The sequence below is a fragment of the Nestor notabilis genome, unplaced genomic scaffold (genome assembly GCF_000696875.1).
Source record: "Nestor notabilis isolate BGI_N333 unplaced genomic scaffold, ASM69687v1 scaffold20241, whole genome shotgun sequence".
Taxonomy (NCBI): Eukaryota; Metazoa; Chordata; class Aves; order Psittaciformes; family Psittacidae; genus Nestor; species Nestor notabilis.
In genome coordinates, this window is record NW_009913599.1 from 36,882 (window position 1) to 55,090 (window position 18,209).

The 18,209-nt window shown below is 37.3% G+C and overlaps 1 protein-coding gene across 1 annotated transcript in view; it reads left to right on the forward strand.

Annotated features, from left to right (window-relative positions):
• Nucleotides 1–18,209, forward strand: part of COL4A3 (collagen, type IV, alpha 3 (Goodpasture antigen)) — a gene marked incomplete at its 5' end in the record, with an annotated part of 49,499 nt that overhangs the window by 23,711 nt on the left and 7,579 nt on the right. Inside the window, 20 exons of the mRNA XM_010023276.1 lie at nucleotides 217–405; nucleotides 1,358–1,526; nucleotides 2,747–2,839; nucleotides 3,963–4,067; nucleotides 5,006–5,103; nucleotides 6,489–6,639; nucleotides 6,770–6,883; nucleotides 7,251–7,418; nucleotides 8,512–8,601; nucleotides 9,206–9,340; nucleotides 10,065–10,163; nucleotides 11,732–11,821; nucleotides 12,206–12,345; nucleotides 13,415–13,541; nucleotides 13,809–13,889; nucleotides 14,443–14,541; nucleotides 15,509–15,559; nucleotides 16,518–16,703; nucleotides 17,370–17,500; nucleotides 17,935–18,007. Coding sequence (XP_010021578.1) covers nucleotides 217–405; nucleotides 1,358–1,526; nucleotides 2,747–2,839; nucleotides 3,963–4,067; nucleotides 5,006–5,103; nucleotides 6,489–6,639; nucleotides 6,770–6,883; nucleotides 7,251–7,418; nucleotides 8,512–8,601; nucleotides 9,206–9,340; nucleotides 10,065–10,163; nucleotides 11,732–11,821; nucleotides 12,206–12,345; nucleotides 13,415–13,541; nucleotides 13,809–13,889; nucleotides 14,443–14,541; nucleotides 15,509–15,559; nucleotides 16,518–16,703; nucleotides 17,370–17,500; nucleotides 17,935–18,007 — 2,389 coding nt within the window. The remainder of the gene's footprint in view (nucleotides 1–216; nucleotides 406–1,357; nucleotides 1,527–2,746; nucleotides 2,840–3,962; nucleotides 4,068–5,005; nucleotides 5,104–6,488; nucleotides 6,640–6,769; nucleotides 6,884–7,250; nucleotides 7,419–8,511; nucleotides 8,602–9,205; nucleotides 9,341–10,064; nucleotides 10,164–11,731; nucleotides 11,822–12,205; nucleotides 12,346–13,414; nucleotides 13,542–13,808; nucleotides 13,890–14,442; nucleotides 14,542–15,508; nucleotides 15,560–16,517; nucleotides 16,704–17,369; nucleotides 17,501–17,934; nucleotides 18,008–18,209) is intronic.

Consider the following 18,209-nt stretch of genomic DNA (forward strand, 5'->3'; position numbering starts at 1 on the left):
AGCATAAATGGAATGATAATCAGGGCCAAAAGGAATAAAGGCAGGAGGGGAAGAAAAAACACTGAAAAGCTTGTTCATTGAGGTGTGCCATTATAGTGAATAAAGATGAGAATTAAGAGAACTACTTTTAAGTATTTAATTTTTTTAAAAAAGAGAAAGCTTGAAAACAGCTGACATAAGTCTAGCACTGAAATTCTTTTGATTACTCTGTTCCAGGGACCTCCAGGTTTTAAAGGACATCAAGGGTATAAAGGATCAAAAGGTGAGCCTGGATATGTGTATCCAGAAGGGCCAAAAGGTGAGCGAGGAGATCCAGGGGCTAGAGGAGACAAGGGAAGAAAAGGTTCAAGTGGATTTCTGGGAAGACCTGGCTCTAAAGGATCAAAGGGTTCTAAAGGTGAAGAGGTGGGTATGCATTTGAAATTAATACAGAATTCATGAAAGCCTAAATCAGTATTTATATCTTCTACAACAGCCTGTTTTATCCATTCAGGTGCTTTAAGTGAAAATCCTCTACCTGACTTAGGAGTACTGTGCTCAACTATAGCAACCAATATGCATAACCAACATGCATGAAAGAATGAGAGTTAATATTCTTATGTAATACCAGAGAGACATAAGGCTAGTATAGGTATATGTTGCTGAAAAACCTTAGCAGTCTTTTGTGGTGTTAGCTTGGATATTTACATTGGAGCATCATCTTGGATTCCTGTGATGAATAAGATTTTTTTAAAAAGACAGTTTCCCTGACTACTTATAATGCTTAAAGATAATTCAAATAGTTCCTGTTCAGTTTGTAGGAGTTAATCTTTGGTCGGGGCTGGAAGAAACCACAAAAGCTGGGGGGACTGACCTTAAAACTAGAGTTAGAATCATTAAAGCAGAGCTCATTTTTCAACAGAAACAAAAAGTAACAATTCTTGTTGTGTGTGTTGGCTGAAAAACTGTTAAAGCAGTTCAGATATAACTGTCTCTAAACCTGACTCCACAGTATTCAAGGAGAATCAGAGCTGAGGTGTTGTTTTGTTGGTTTTTGTTTTGTATAGGTTTTTTACCAAACCTGTTTTAAAAAGAAAAGTATGTGGTATAATGCCACAGTGACTGAAAAATCAAGCTGTTGCATTTATTTGTACTATTTCCCTTTTACTACCCCTCTATTTTTAACCCTTGATATTAAAATTTATATTCTTCTAGTCACAAGTAAATCAGAGGAAAAATTCCTCTTTAATTAGCAGATTCACTCTCTTACTAAAATAATACAATATTATAGTCAGACAGAGAATCAGGCATTACGTTATGAGAGCTGATGTGGAAACCAAGTAGTGCTTGGTTTACACACATGTGTAATCATTAATAGGGGCTGGCTGGTTCAAAAGGAGATAGAGGACTACCTGGATTGCCTGGCAGTCTTGGTCTTCCGGGAGAGATGGGCCTTCCTGGACTGCCAGGGTATGGACCACAAGGAGTAACAGGTTTCAAAGGCTCTAAAGGAATACCTGGTCCACCTGGATTACCTGGAGAAGCTGGTTTGTAATTTCCCATATTACCATGTTTTACTTATGTTACAGAGTGCTTGATCGAAATTGCAGACATAGATGAAGTCACAGAATCATAGAATAGTTAGGGTTGGAAAGGACCTTAAGATCATCTAGTTCCAGCCCCCCTGCCACGAGCAGGGACAGCACACACTAAACTATGTCGCCCAAGGCTCTGTTCAACCCGGCCTTGAACACCGCCAGGGTTGGAGCATTCACAACTTCCTTGGGCAACCTATTCCAGTGCCTCACCACCCTCACTGTAAAGAACTTCTTCCTCAGATCTAGTCTAAACTTCCCCTGTTTGAGTTTGAACCCATTACCCCTTGTCCTACCACTACAGTCCCTAATGAAGAGTCCCTCCCCAGCATCCTTATAGGCCCCCTTTGGATACTGGAAGTCAGACATAATTTGTGAAACATAGGAAGCTTTTCCTTGCAGTTAGGTTTCCTCTGTGGTGTTCCAACTTTGGTCCCACTGGAGATAACAGTGAAAGTCTGAGGGCCATAACGTAATTGAGGTTGGAAGGGACCCCATGAGGTCTTCAAACTCTTGCTCAGAGCAGGGTCAGCTATGTGATCAGACGAAGTTACTCAAGACATTATCCAGTTGAGCATTGAAAGCCTCCAAGGACAAAGACTGTACATCATCTCTGTGCAACTTCTTCCAGTGCTTGACTGTCCTCATCATGAAAAAATAAGTTTTTAAGTATGCATCCAGTCATCATTAGTGTGAGCTGAGTCATCAGGGGGAAACTATGAAGGACTTGATCATTTTCGAGTGCTGAAAACATACCAGTGTATGTATTTATAGGCAAGCATAATCTGAAAGAACTCAAAGTTGTATGGCAGATATAATCAAGTTTTCTTCAAAGAGAATACTCATTAAATCTTTAAGAAATGGATTTGCAGATTAAGCATTTCTCAATTGCATAATTTTCCTGCTGACTTTGTGCTGCCTCTTCTGGGTCTCCACTAGACTGCAGGAGGGCTGATAAGAGAGCAGATGGGCTTGGCGTCAATAAAATTCTTTTCCTTTATGAAGCTAGAATCTGAAGGCTTTTAAAAGTCTGTTGGAGTTTCAGAAATATGGAAACTGTAGAAGTCTGCATTTTTAACCAAGTAGATTGATCACTAATAATTTTGAATGTTTAAGATTTCATACTGCCAAACAGTAAGTCTTTGTAATCTTTGATTATGTGTTTGCTAAAGGTCTGAAAGGAGAGGCTACTAGAATAACACCATTACCAGGGTTGCCAGGACCTCAAGGACCAGATGGTTTACCTGGACCCCCAGGCGTACCTGGTAAGTACACATGCACTAAATACAGTAAAAATCTGAGATAATCTGATGGGGATTTCTTTCCCTGCTCTGGCCAGATAAAACTGTTAACATTACTTTGAAATAACTATTAAAAGGATATATGTGGTACAGAAACTATGGAATTAGTTGTAACATTCCCTTTCAAGAAAACTAAGGGAAATGGATGTGAATAGGATGGGCACACAGGGCTATGTCCATGGTGTGAGGTATGGTAGAGATTCCAAGCAGCCCTATGCTATGACTTGGTTCCTCCAGGAGCCAGAAACATCAGGAGCATGTGCTGCAGCATGTATATCCAGAAGGACACCTTTGGCGTAATTTTGACAAAAGTATATCCTAAAATATGCTGGGACTGCTGCAACCTTCAAAACAGAATGAACAAAATTAGGTTACTTTTAATCTTCCTGAACCCCTTGCCTCCTTCTCATGCTTTGCATGGGCACAGTCAAAACACTAGCTGTATTAAGTTTCCTGGTTTCTTTTTGACGTGACTGTCACTAACCATTGTTCTATGATATTAAGAACCTGAGTTTCCTTTTTTGGGTGGGTTTTGGGCTTGGGTTCTAGGTGAGATTTTATTGGTTACTAGTGGTTTTAAATTTTGCAGAATTTTTTTAGTGCATTGAAGGACACTAAGTGACATTCAGGCTAACCATAAGGCATCTTTGTTTTGGTTTTGTAGAACAATGGTCCTTAAAGCTGTCCTGGATAGCATAGGAAAATTTCTTAGCAGCTTTATGGTAGCTTCTGTTCTTACAGTTGTTGTTTCTCTTCCAAGCCTTACCCCTGTTATGTCTGTTTGTATCTTCTCAACAAGTGAAAGGTAGGTACATGCATGTAGATACATGCATGTAGATACTTACAAGTCTGGAATTTGGGCAGATTGCATAAAAACTTAACTCACAGGCTCATGCCTGCTTTGATACTGTGAACACAATTAGCATTTTAATTGTGACAACCTGCTGTGGAGGAGACATAGTGTCTAAGTTCTAATATAATCTACAGCGGTGTCCTAATTAATAATGATAAACTATAAACCACCTAATCTTACAAGTTGATGTTCTGTGGTAAGATACATCACAGTTCATTTATTTTCTTTGTACAGGTAGGGCTGGAGCAAGAGGTCAGCCAGGTGAATCAGGACATCCAGGGCCAACAGGTGACACAGGCTTTCCAGGTCTTGGCTTTCCAGGAAACCCAGGTCCAAAAGGTAAAATACTTCTTTTGATCTTTTTATTTTTTTTTTATTAAAAAAAAGGGAAAACCAGAAAACATTTACTTTTTTAAAGTCCACATTAAAAATAATCACATCTTAAAAAAAAATAAAAATAAAAATCAATGAACATTAGTCAGACAAGTGTTTTTAGCACTTTTGTAATTTACTGCCTTGAAGCTTATAAACTGGAAGTTTGAAGTATTTCAAAGTATTTCAGAGAATCAAGTATCAAAGTTGGCAGTAGGAAAATATCTTAAGACATTGATGCTTCCTGGAATGCAGCCCAAACAGGTGCAGCTCATCTGAAGGCCACACTTACTTCCCATGCATTCTCTTTACCTGGATATGTGTTACAAAAAGCTGTTTAAGTTTCAGTGCTTTATTTTTCATTTTGATTCTGAAAAATGCAATACCTGCTCTAATGTGCAAGTAGTAGAAAGCATTTATACTAGTGAGAATTTGGCCATTCCTCATGCAAAGTCATACCCCACTTTGGACACCAGAAATACTAAAAAATTCTCATAATCCTCTTGGGATGGGGTGGGGGAAGAAAAGAAGGGTTAAAAAAAAAAGCTCTGATGCTTAAACTACTACCAAGCAGCTTGTTAAAGAAAACAGCAGGGAACTGACAGCTGTTTTCTGTCAGAAACTGTCTGAACTGTCAGAACAGCTTCACTTAAAAAAAATAATAAATAAAATCCCACATTAAATAACTGATTTGAAGCAAGTAACAAAGTGGTACAGTCAACTTTGAGTGCGTATGTAAGGAACAAGATGCAGTGTGTCATATCAAATCTGAAATCAAGATGCTGTCCTCAGCTCATGTCAGCTACTTCAGTGTAAGAGGCTTGTAACTACATCCATACAAATACCCATTTGTAAAATAAGGTGATAACTACAGCACCTGTACTACCATTGAATTCCTTTTGCAGGAGATAAAGGACTTGCAGGAAGCAGAGGGTCGCCAGGTTGTGAAGGAAAGATTGGAGATACAGGCCGAGCTGGAAACCTAGGACAACCAGGAGAAAAGGTTTGGTTAGAAATATAGCACAGACTTTTCCATAGGTCCCATTCATTAAATGTTACACTGAGCAAATAAATTAAGAAGTGTAAGCAAGTTTTTATATTTCCTGACCAGTGATGCACAAGTTATGAAATTAAATTCTTTATATAAAAATGGTCTCAGGCCAAAATTTTAAATTCAGATACTGGACTTCAGAACTCCAAGTGTTTGGGATGCTTTGGTACTTCAGATTTTAGAGCACACGGAGAATATTACATTCCTTACAGGAAAAAAATATGGCCATAGCTTCTGAAAAGATGGCTATTCAGAAATTGCAATTAAGCACATAATTGATGGAGGTCAGTGACAAGTAAGCATGCATTTAATTTAAGTAACTGCTCCACTGAATTGAAACATAAAGGAAGTAGGTTGGAAGTAATACTGCAGCCACTCTTGCTGATTAACAGAAGTCAATCTACTGCTGGCATATGTAGATGTAAGATTATTGACTACTGTGTAAACAGGATTCAAATTTGAACAAAACAGTAGCACCTAAATGTTTTGAAAATGTGGCATTTCTTTTTTTGTGCGTCCTCATATGTCAATCTTTTTTGTGGTTTTGATATGGTGAAATGTGTGGCTTGAGGTTGTGGATTTTCTTTTTCTTTTAATTATTATTTAATCTGTATTTGATGTCACAGAACAGCTGGATATGGAATGGCCTTTGTGATCCAAGTGTATCATCAGTGACAGGCATAAACTCAGCTCTAGTGACCTGCTTTATGAACATACTGATTTGCTGGTACTCAAAGCAAGCAGCAGTTCAGTCAGCCAAATATACTAATTCAAACTTTCAATTCAGGGAACAGACATGGGACATTTGTGATAAAAACACTCTTTATGGAAAACAGTGTTCAGTAGAATGATTAAAAAAAACCTAGTAGCTGACTTTGAGTATTCTGAGACACATCTTGGTGTTGACCTTGATTATTTAAATACATATTTTGATAAAAATGTGACTATCATATAAAAATAAAGGAAAAGTTGTGTTTGCACAAACTTAAACCAGATTTTCAGATACAGGTCCAAAGCTTTTCACAGCTACAGCAAGTATCAACAATGCAGTAAAGGCCAAATGGAGGAAGGTATCTTGCATTGCTTAGTAGCAATTTCTTAGAGTTCGGAGTCAGAGTTCAAAAGCTGTCTAGACGAATTACTCTGGCATGGAACCTGCAGCTGGTCTATAAGGAACATCCAGCAGTCTGCTGAATTGGAGCCATTAAAAATTATAATGTGGAAGATCCCCAGGGAATGGAGAAAATTATCCTAATAAAAGAAGTTAACTGATCACACAGTGGAGAAATTATTTTGGCAGACATGCAAAACATAGTGGATTTCTCTCTGTGTTGCAGGGTGACCCAGGCATGGTTATTCCTGGAGAGCCAGGTAGACTGGGTTCACCAGGAAGTCATGGCATTACTGGCTTAAAAGGTGATGCTGGATTTCCAGGACTTCCAGGCCTACCAGGGCGTGCCGGACATGATGGTGATGATGGCCTAAGAGGTACTGTTGTCAAACAAGCTCAAGGAGCACAGCAAGTTATTTAAGGAAAGGGAAACGAAGTCAAACGATGCTCACTCAAAGTCTGAAACTTCTATTTAAATCATTGTGAATCCAGTCTCCTTTCTTTTAGGAGATCGTGGCTCACCTGGAGTTCCTGGAGATCCAGGTTTTCCAGGGAAACCTGCTGAATGTCTTATTGGCTTGCCAGGTTTGCCAGGTGGCCGGGGAGCTACAGGCCCACCAGGTAGGACCTTCTGAATCAACCGTGCAATTTTACTGGGTGGGTCTGTGTTTCATTTCTGCTTTTCAATAGCCTGGGGGAGCTGAAGCTGTTCCTAGATATTGTTTATAGGATAGTATGTGAAAAAATGTGAGCCCATTTAAAAGATGTGCTTCCTGCAGATGTGGAGAAAACAGCCCTTTAAAAAATCCCAAATAACCCACAACTCTCTTAAGATTTCCTGAACATGTATGTTGTTTTACAGATCTAATGTTTAGCCCTCAAACATACAGAGTTCAGGAAGAGTTTCATGCTCATGATGGCAAGATAGAGATGAAGGCTTAGTTTCTGGATGGATGTACTGTACTACACTGTCACACATTTTTCTTAGGAGGAAGAGGTTTACAAGGTTCAAAAGGAAAACTTGGTCCTTCTGGCTTGAGTATCCCAGGAATCTATGGAATGCCTGGGGAACCTGGATTAATAGGTCTTCATGGAAATACAGGATTACCTGGTCCCAAGGGACAGCCTGGAAGGCCAGGAATCTCTGGTGTGCCAGGTAAGGATCCCCCAAATACTTGTTTTGACGTAGAAATTAAGTCTCTGCAAAAAAGTCAGTCATGCTTTTCCAAACTGAAGATGCCAAAATATTTTTCCATCAACAGCTTTCATATATATTGAGATCTATTTAGAAAACAAATCATCATTCCTTAAATGACAAGTGTATCTTGAAGCTGTTATGGCACAGTACTGAATTTTCTGTAAGTCGTCTGAGAATAGAGGGCTACCTTACATTCGGTTTTGTACGGTAATGTCTTGCAGTAGGAAATTAAATAGTTGACAATGAAGGCAACTCCCCAGCATAATGGCAGGATATTTAGTTCTTTCTCAGCATCCCTTTTCAAACAGATAGCTTGTTAATGATATCTTCTTTTTCTTAAAAAGAAAGTTCAGATCTTGAGTCTGACAGAGTTGAGTCAGATCAAACTCTGTTACCTTAATCAGAGCTAACTTTGAGTAAGGTAGGTAATCCCTGCAGGGGTTGGTTGTTAGGTTTGTTTTTCAGATGTGTGTTCAAATTTGATTTGTAGAATGAAAGAAATCTGCAATGTAATGCTCCCTATCTCTAACAAAGATTTTTCATTAGTATCAAATCCTTCATTATTCTGTGGGAAGGAGGTAATACATAATTTTTTATATATACAAACTATAAACCAAATGATAAACATGTATCGCTTGACTCAGTTATGCGAACTGATGCTTCTGATGTCATTTGAGGGGAGTTGTCGTGTCCTAGCTGGCCTTCAACTCCTCAGCCAGAAAGGAATGCCTTTCCCGTACAACCCATGACAGGTCTCCCATCCCTGTGTGGATATCTCAGATATATTATCCTCCCTATCAGTTATTTCATTCATTAACAGAAGCTGTTGCAGCTACTAATCCAAGGTACTTTGGGGTTTACGGTGTGTGTAAATGCTGTTCATGTGGTTAAAGACTGGAAAGCTGGCTTGGACAACATGCTACAGAGATCAAGGAGAACATACAAGCAATTAAACATTTAAATGATAGGCAGATGTGTAGTTTTCTGAAGTAATGTTCTGTTTCACTGATCAAATACTAGCAGATATGTTGCTATTGCTGCAATTCCACAGGCTCAAGGGGAGATCCAGGTATAATGGGCCTGTTAGGAATTCCTGGACCCCCTGGCATGACTGGAAGACCAGGCAGCCCAGGTGTCAGAGGCAAGTGACCATAGTATTTGCCTTCATTATTATTTAGATTATAGAAACTTCCATGCTAAAGTTAGTCTTGTGATCCTTCTTGATGTATGTTATCACCCTTGAGTACACTTGTCGTCCTAGAATTTCTTTGAGTCTTGGTAAATCTTTGGCTTCTGTATATCTGCAGTCTACAGGCTGAATTACAGCATTATTTAATTTTTTTTAGCAGTTTTGATTTGCCACCTTTTCTATTTCTTTGGTATTTGTAAAAGCGACTGGTAATTTTCAAAATAAAGAGCAGAGAGCTTTTTTGCTCTATTTTTTTCCGTCACATTCATCAAATATCTGTATTATATCTATTCAACAGACATAAGATTATACATATATCGAGTACAAGAAATAATTACCATCTCTTGCCATAATCTGTGCTCATAGATGTTTCATTGATGATTGGAGTAATTAATAAGATAGTTTAGGCTTCTTAATTACACCAATCACTAGAGTAATTGGAATGTACAGTAGGAATGTATATTTACATATGTATCTGCCCTTGAAGACAGAAGTTTCATTGCTTCCCTTATGCTAGCCAGGTTTCTTCAGAAAATTCAATTGTATTTTCTTGCAGGTTCTTCTGGCTTCCCAGGACTAAAGGGAAGAAAAGGATTTGTTGGAGCAAAAGGCGAACAAGGCGATAAAGGTTTTCCTGGACTATCTGAGACCTTGGTTGGTATTGGAAATAAAGGAGAACGAGGTTTAAAAGGTACACATTCATTGTTCTGTTATTCCAAACTAATTAGAGTTGTCATCTCTGTCTCAGTTCCAGTGGACTCTACAACATAGAAGAAACTGACTGTACTACTGAGAGTATTCACATGGCTTTGAAATAATTATTACTGAACACTGTAACTGCCTTTTTTATTTATGGGATAGTTTAATATTACGCTGAATATTTATTTCCACTTCAACAAGTTCATATTCCTTAAAAGCCTCCTATTGTAATGTTAAACCAGTAATAATATGTCAGTGGTAATATGAGGCTTATATGCATACGCTATACATTCAAGCGTTTATACGTTTAGTAGCCCATGAGCACAGAAATGGGTGTGCTTACCAACTAGATGGTGGATCGCAAAGAAGCTGAGTCTGCTCAGAAATACTTGATTGTCAAAAGAATATTGTTTGCAATACTAATAAAGACTCTGTGTCTATGAGTTGTACATGCTAAACTAATGCTGTCTGGTCTTTTGTGTACACATTTTCCGATGTAAGCTTTCAGAAAACTTCCTTTTATCTCCAGATGAAAAATACAGAGGCATTAACTGTGAACCCGTGTCTTGTTTATGTGTGTTCGTAATACATATTTTCACGTAAGAGTGAAAATCCTATGCTCCACTTAATTAGCTTTAAGAGTTATAGTACTTTAAATTTTATAATATTCTAAGATATTATTTTGTAATAGTTTTTTAAATGAAACTTTGTTTTAGGAGTTCATGGAAGAATGGGTCTAAAAGGAGAAAAAGGAGATGCTGGTGTGCAGGGTCCCCCAGGTCTTGATGGATCTGAAGGAATACCTGGTCTACCAGGTATGGAATATGTATATTGAAAATTACAGTATCACATGGACAGTAAAGATAATATTACCTCAGTGCTTAGAACATAACTCATCTCCAGCAGCAACACTACATTCTCTGTATTAGCTCTGAAACTTTTCTGAGAATTCTAAACCAGCAATTTCAAAAGCTGCTATTTGAAAGTCATAGCAGCTACCACCAAATGATTCTTTGTTTTGTTCTAAATATAGACCATTGTTTGGAGTGAAAAATAGAAAATAATATTAAATCCTGAATAATGAAGATTTCAAAATATAAAAGCTGATGAGACTAGTGAATAAAAATCGGTATATATAAAAGTGAATTTGAAATTCCCAATATTGCACAGAAAAGTAAGAATTCTAAAATGGGAATAATAGGAATATTACAATTGTGCACAAAAATATTTTAGAAGCACTTTTTTTTTTTAATTTATTTATTTCAGATGGATTTTATTTCCCTTTTCAAAGCCTGCAGGTTGGGCTTATATTTTGAAAGTTACCAGAACATCACTTTGAACATCACCAGGTGTTCAGTAAAAAGCGGGCTTAAAAAGTACCTGCATAAATTATAAACCTACCTAAGCTATTTCATGAAGTTTTGCTTTGCCATTACCATAACCTCACACATAATCATACATGTTAACCCTTGAGTGAGACAATGCATCTGTTTTCTCAAATTAATGCTAATAAAACATCTTCACTTCTCTGGATTCTGTATTTTTGATTCTTTGAGATAACTTCTTCCTAGAAAACCATGATACTATAATACATAAATATAGTGAAAATTAGGAATAATTTAAACTTGTAATCGAAATGGCTCTTTTCATCATGGCAATTATCCATGCTATATGACATTATAGCATTACTGTTATACTCTGTCATTAACATCCTTTGTAGTGATTGCAATGTAGCCATCACAGGAAAAGTGCTCCACTAGTCCCTAGCTTTTTATGGAATAATGAATAACACCTCACCTGCCTAAATGTTCAGGCATGGCTAGTACCCTGGAATTGATACATCTGGACATTCCAAATGCAACTAGATCTTGTAGTCATTAAACTGAAAACTAATTTAGCTAAATTAAGCTAAAGATAAGTGCATGGGGGAAAAGGTGGCTAAGCCATGTAAGAAGAAGCTCGTGAGTCTGCTAGTCGTGAGGAGCGCATAATGAGTAATGTGATTAATAATGTAATAATGGGATTGTAACATGCTCAGCAACCAGACTGAACTCAGGGGACACTGAAAGGAGGGTCCATTGTGTAAATAACAAATTCATGATCTTAACCAAAATCTGCAAAAGTATGGTTTAGTTGCTGCCCCTAAGTGCTGTGGTCACAAGCCTTAATTTTAGTGTTGAAACATAAGATGCTTGTTATTTCCTTGACTTTCTGATAACAATAATGATAATTTTATCTGTGTCCGGGGGCAAGAGGTTGCATGTTGCTTTGTGAAATAACATCACAATGTGTGCAGTAGAGGATTCAGTACTCATGAAAACTTCGCCATCCAGCCAGTGTCTGAAGCAAATGTGAAGATGACACTTTTTTCTTCATCTTGCAGGTGTCAAAGGGTTTATGGGTCTTCCTGGGATTACTGGAGAACCAGGATTCCCAGGTGCACCAGGAAACAAAGGGGACATGGGATTTCCAGGTCATTTTCTGTCAAGTCCTATTAAAAATTCACAGAGCTGTATAGAAGCATTTGCAAAGATCTAAGTAGTTACTCTAAGAGCACTACACAATACTTAAGCTTGGGTTTATTCTTTGCAGTACCTACAGACTTCCTACCACCCCAGCATTTGCTTGACTTGCAGAGTGCACCTCTCCCTTTCTGTAAATAAAATATAACTACTTTAGTTTATATATTATTACATATAAGAATAGCTTTTGAATGTCTATAAATAAAATCCCTGACCATGTAAATTACTTTAATGAAGAACTAATATCTGAATATACAAGCAATAGTTCAGTAAACATCAGATGTGGTATGCAGTTACGATCCTTTTAAGAATGGCATCGGTATCTATTTTTCCAGGTTCAAAAGGACAGAAAGGATCTCCAGGCTTTCCAGGACCATCAGGTGACCCTGGTCCACCAGGCTGTGATGGCTTTACAGGTGACAAAGGAGATCCTGGGTACCCATCTGCTGGGCCTCCAGGAGAACCTGGTCCAAAGGTATAAAAGCAATGGAAACATTGTCATATTAGGCAATAAGCAGAGTCTTTGACTATAGAAACAGATTAACATGTAAGCAAGAGCTGCAGAATTTGCAAAGTAGATGATTTGTTAGTGATAAGAAATACGAAAATTCCATTGTGTCATTACTTGTGAGAAATTTTTTAGTTCATTATATTTCATTTTTCTCTTAGTGCAAGAATTTCTTATTTGTAAGATGGTCCATGTTTACAAATAACTTTGTTTATGTGAAAGGTGCTAATCCAGTAAGAAGAAGGACTTGCACTTAAAAAGCCAGCAGTAGGAATACTTGTACATTAAAAAGCATAGAAAAACATAATCTTAAAAAATACAAAAGTTTTGTAATCTAAAATTGTACTATTGGGTTTTGACAGTCTAGTAATAACACTATCTAAGATGAATTGGTTTTTTTCTTCTTGCCAATAGATATGTTCAGTAATATACATTGCTAAGAAAAAAACAGTATGTTTTAGGTTAGTTGGATACAGTGTTACTCCACATATTCTGGTTAACAACTAGGAGTCTTTTTACACATGAATTTAACTGAAATACATCACTGAGGTTGTAAACTATACTATAACTCCTGTAATCTGTCTAAATTAGCTGTTTATTTTCTGTATTAACTGAGTAGGACAATATTACTGTCATGAAAATCAGTAGGAATTAAGGAAAATTATGCATTTCAGTGTTTTGTATAGCTGCATGTTGTATAAGGAATACATATTTGGATCAAAGAGGAGCTGTTAAAATAAAATTAAAGGGAAGTCTGTGTGCCGGTGAAAACATCTAAAGACTGAAGTTGGTTTGTAAAGATTAAAGAAAGATCGGGGGTGGGGGGATGGTTAGCTATGTTTAAAAGATTGGTGGTATTATGAGAAGACTTCGTATTAGTCTACTTTGATTTTTGTCTGAAAATCATAGTGAACTATGATTACACATAGTTAACCTGTAATTAATGTATGATTTCTTCTATTGTTCAAATATGGAATCTAATGTATTTAACGTAATATGATTCTTTACTTGTTTGTGTGCAACTGCTATTTCTCAGGGAAATCCAGGCGCCCCAGGAGTTTTGGGCAGCAAAGGAGAAAAAGGATCCCAAGGTCATCCAGGACATAAAGGAGTACCAGGACCACATGGGATCAGAGGGGAAACTGGAGGTGCAGGAATCCCAGGTATGTTTTGTTTTGGAGGGGTGCTGAGATGTTGACGTTTAAAAAAAGATAATTTCTAAATAAACTACACAAGATGCATGTGGATTAGCATATTATATTCAACTGCTGTAAACCTAAGCAGCTCCCTTGTAGTCAGTGCAGCCAGACTAGCTTACATCAGCTAGAGATGTTATGCAGCTGTCTGAAGTAGAAATGATAGCAAAGTTCTCAGACTGAATCTGGATCTAGCAATAATGCCTTTTTCTCCTTCCCACACTCTTCTTACAGGAAAGCTTGGACCTCCTGGAAGTATTGGTGTTAAAGGTCGGCAGGGCCGCCCAGGCCAACAGGGCATTACAGGCCCTCCAGGTATGATATATTGCATTTCTCCCACATCACTGCCCCCTGGTTTTTTATTTTCTGGAATGAGGCAGTTTTGGAATGAGGCAGTTGATGATCCTACTCTTCTGAGCTCTTTAGAATTTTAGAATTTAACCGATGCAGTTGCAGTCTCTGTTTATTGTTAGTTCAAGGCTTTGTTTACCTTCGCTGGTTCTAGAGAAGGTCTTCAGCAGACTGTTTTCAATGTTACCAGTTCAGCTGAGGCAACAGGTTTTAATTTTATTTCACTATGATAACCCTCAATCAGCGTGGGTTAAATCAAAGGAAGGGTCCTAAAACATCTTTGAAAGACAGAAAGTTATTGCCTGTGAAAATAGTGGGGGTGTTAAATCCATTTAAGTCCAGTGAGTTCAATAAGAATTATACGCTATTCTTTACAAATGTTTAAATACCAACACAGTTACATCTATCTGAACTAGCTGAACTAACTAAATTTTAATAAAGGGGATTCATATCTTCTCCCTTTGAAATGCAAAATACTAGTAGTGAAAATGATATTGTGGTCCACCGTAATTCACAGGTGCCATTGGAGAGCCTGGAAAAAATGGACTTGTTGGTGAAAGAGGTAATCAAGGTCAGGATGGTATGCCTGGTCCCCCAGGAGTAAAGGGAGAACCAGGTAACAACAATGAAATATTGTCATTCTGTTTTACAGTTGTTTTTTCCGTAGTTAAACTGATAAGGATTATTTGAGAAGGATTAATATAGAGCTTCTGTGGAGACAAAGTTTATAAGTAGAAGGGTTTTCACTTTTACATAATTCACAGGGTTTTTTATGTACATGTACATGCTGTCAATAACCCAAATGCATACATCACTGCTGTATTATACATGTGATTAGTCATAACATCACCTAAAAATGTTACTGTCTGCAACAGCCAAAGGATTGCTGTTAACAGTTCTTAACGTGTTTAATCTGAAAGAGATGAAAAGAACCAAAATCCTTTTAAAGGAGTCTTCTTTCTTACATGGAAATAAGATAAAAGAAATCACAGTGTTTACTTACATCAGTAGTGAAGGTTTCCATGACCTAACCCTTGGGTTGTAAACCCTTTAATTCTTTCATTTAAATGTCACTCCTGATGTCATCAATGTCCACAGATAGATTTAGTCCTCCACTGTATTTTGACATAAAGCGTTTTCGTATTCTACAGTGATAATACTTCCATATTAGTATAAAGAGGATACTGAGAAGGCATGCATAATATGTAGTATGTGTGAAGTAATCACTGTTAACATATTTTCTTTTTAGGTATTTACATTTCTTCTTCTGTTTTTCTTTGTAACTAACTCAAATGCCGATTTTTCTTCTTCATTTTTTTCCTCTGGAAAAAGACAAAGCTTATTATTGCAGAATGTACTTCAAATATGATCGACTAATAAGAGTTTCTACTCTGAAGAAAAAGTTAATTTCTATTCCTGGATAGAAGAAATTCAAACAATAATTTAAGTTATATTTTACCTATAACTAAAATCTACATCTTGATGCAGTGAATTCTGAAGAAATGTGCAAAATATTAGATAACTACAATGTTTTCTAACAATTATTCAGGACTTTGAGCATAACGTGACCTCATATTTTATAGGAGCACCAGGGAGAGGAATCCCTGGCCTTCGAGGTGTTCCTGGTCGGAGAGGTGAGTTGTCTTTGCAGAAAGCAAAAACTTAATTTTTACATACCAGAATCCTCATCATCTTCATGTCATTTCCTGCTTTTGGATGCTTTAAATGGCACTAAGAGGAAATCAAGAGTAATTCTGTGCTTTTGATCAATGATTTGGTGCTACATACTAAAAGTCAAGAGCTCTTGCTTGTTAAGTGAAGATTATTGTAAAAGAGAAATAAAGAAGTGAGGGTTTATGGGTATGTGAACGTGACACAGCTTTTGAAATTTTATTTTGGTACATAATTTGATTAACAGATTATGTTCTAATGAAAACAGATGATGCTGATGAATACTAAGCTTCAATACCTGCAATTTTATTTTGGTCTTCTTGCTTTTTATGGATGAAAGTTGAGGGGACTTTTCCCATTTTTTTAAGTTTTGCATTGTATCTCTGGTACTAGTAGAATTCCATTGATTTGCTTTACTTAAAAAAAAATAAATAATTAAAATCTGTCTTCATATCCTCCATATATAGATTTTGCACTGGAAGATCAGCCTTAGAAAAATATCTTTTTCAAGTAGTCTCTTATTTTATGGTACTCATATTGATGCTTTTAATTGAAATTTAGTTTAAAAGGATTTGCCAGTTCTGATGTTCAAAGAAGCATTTCTTCTACTTACACATCAAAAAATATTCCCTGCTGTGGTTTTTTTACCTTCCTCCCAAAGTTTATTCCTTTGTATGAGCAATCTCTGAAGTGGAGGGGTTTTTTTTTTTTAAGAGAAAAAGGAGTGGTGTGTACCACCTTACTGTGAATCCTGTCTTCTCACAACTATTTTGCCTTACAGTAGCAAGGTGGCTTTGGGGACTTCTCCATACTAAAACCAAAGGCTGAATACTACACCTTTGTGGTACAGTAAATGCACATATTGTGTGTTGTCACACCATCTTGACAGCTCTCCTCAAATGTAATACTTACACTTTGCAGGAATCAAAGGGGACATGGGACTGCCTGGTTTTCCTGGGCCACCAGGTGTGAAAGGTCATCAGGGTGATCAAGGACCTGTTGGACCTCCTGGCTTAGGGGGGTTACCTGGATTTCAAGGCTCAACAGGCATGGCAATTACTGGGCAAAAAGGGAATAGAGGTATTGCTGGTGCAGATGGAAGACCAGGTGTGTTGTTATAACTCCTTATTTATCTGAAATGATATACTGATAATTGAAAGCAGAATTCAGCCAGTCCAGAACTTAAGGTTGAAAGGGGTCTTTCAGCAAGAGAAATCCCTTAATTAAACATGTAGTTCCTTTACCAATTAATGTGGTGTTTTCATTGCAAACACCATGATGGTCTGTGCAGTGTGATGTAAATTAAAATAACATTAAGCTTTGCAGTCCACTTGATTTGCATTATTTTGCTTTCTGCCCATGTGGTCTGTAGGGCAGCTGAGATCCAGCTATAAAGAAGTGAGATAACATGGGTGTGCAGATGTGGCACTTAGTGGTGGACTTGGCAGTGTTAGGTTTATGGTTGGACACAATGATCTTAAAGGTCTCTTCCAACCTAAATGATTACAGGCATAACTACAACTGGAGGTTATTCAAAAAGCTGTACTGGTAGAGAGCACTGCAAGAACTCAGCTCTGATTTCAGATTAAATTAGCAGGCTGGGAAAAATGAGTGGCCTTTGGGTTTTGTTTTAATGGGTATATATATATTCCTTTGGGAATCACTGAGGTGGTAAAATGAGTACCAATATAGAGTCATTGAATGTTGTACTGCACTAATGTATGTGAAATGCTGTTGGCAGTAGTCTTTACTTACTCTGATGTTTCTGTGCAGGTGCTCCTGGTTTTCCAGGGCCTCCTGGTCTTTCCACTCTCAGCATGAAAGGAAGCAAAGGAGTTAGAGGTGCAGACGGCATACCGGGGCCAACAGGCCCAGCCGGCGACATTGGTCCTCCGGGTCCAAAAGTCAGTGAAAGGAATATTGCTTGTTTCTTACTCCATTGTTAATTTGTTCTTACCATGAAAATAACACCCGGGACAATTTAAAAAAACCCACCACCAAACAAACCAAAACAAACAAAAAAAAACCCATCCTCCCCAAACCCCTTTGTAATAGAAGAAAGATATTAAAGCGCATATGAAGAGTAGTTTTTATGGACTTAAGCGGACCAGAAAGAAATCATCGTGAATTTCTGGCGTGTCATTTCCTTGGCTATTCTGTATTACAGAATAATATTAACAATTAAATGATTATTTATAACACACTCACTAATGAAACAGATAAGTCTAGTTGTAGCATATTCTGTGAACATAATACTTTGAATATTCTGAACAAAAAATGTATTTCATAGCATGCAGATCCTGCTTCCTGTTTATTATTGGTGTTATCTGATTTGCAGGGAATAGAAGGTCGATCAGGTTATCCTGGTGCTAGAGGGGCCCCAGGATTTCTTGGATTCCCAGGTGTAAAAGGTATTTGTGTATTTTTTACATACAATTTTATGTCCCGAAAAGCTATCATTTACATGTTGTGTTATAATAGTATTTGTGTTACAGTACCTTGTCCTAGAGTTTGTTGCATCAAGAGCAGGGTATAAGTCAACTATAAATGAAAGCATTCACTAAGAGAGCATTTTCTTCATGTTAGATGCTATGGGTATATCCAGACTGATGT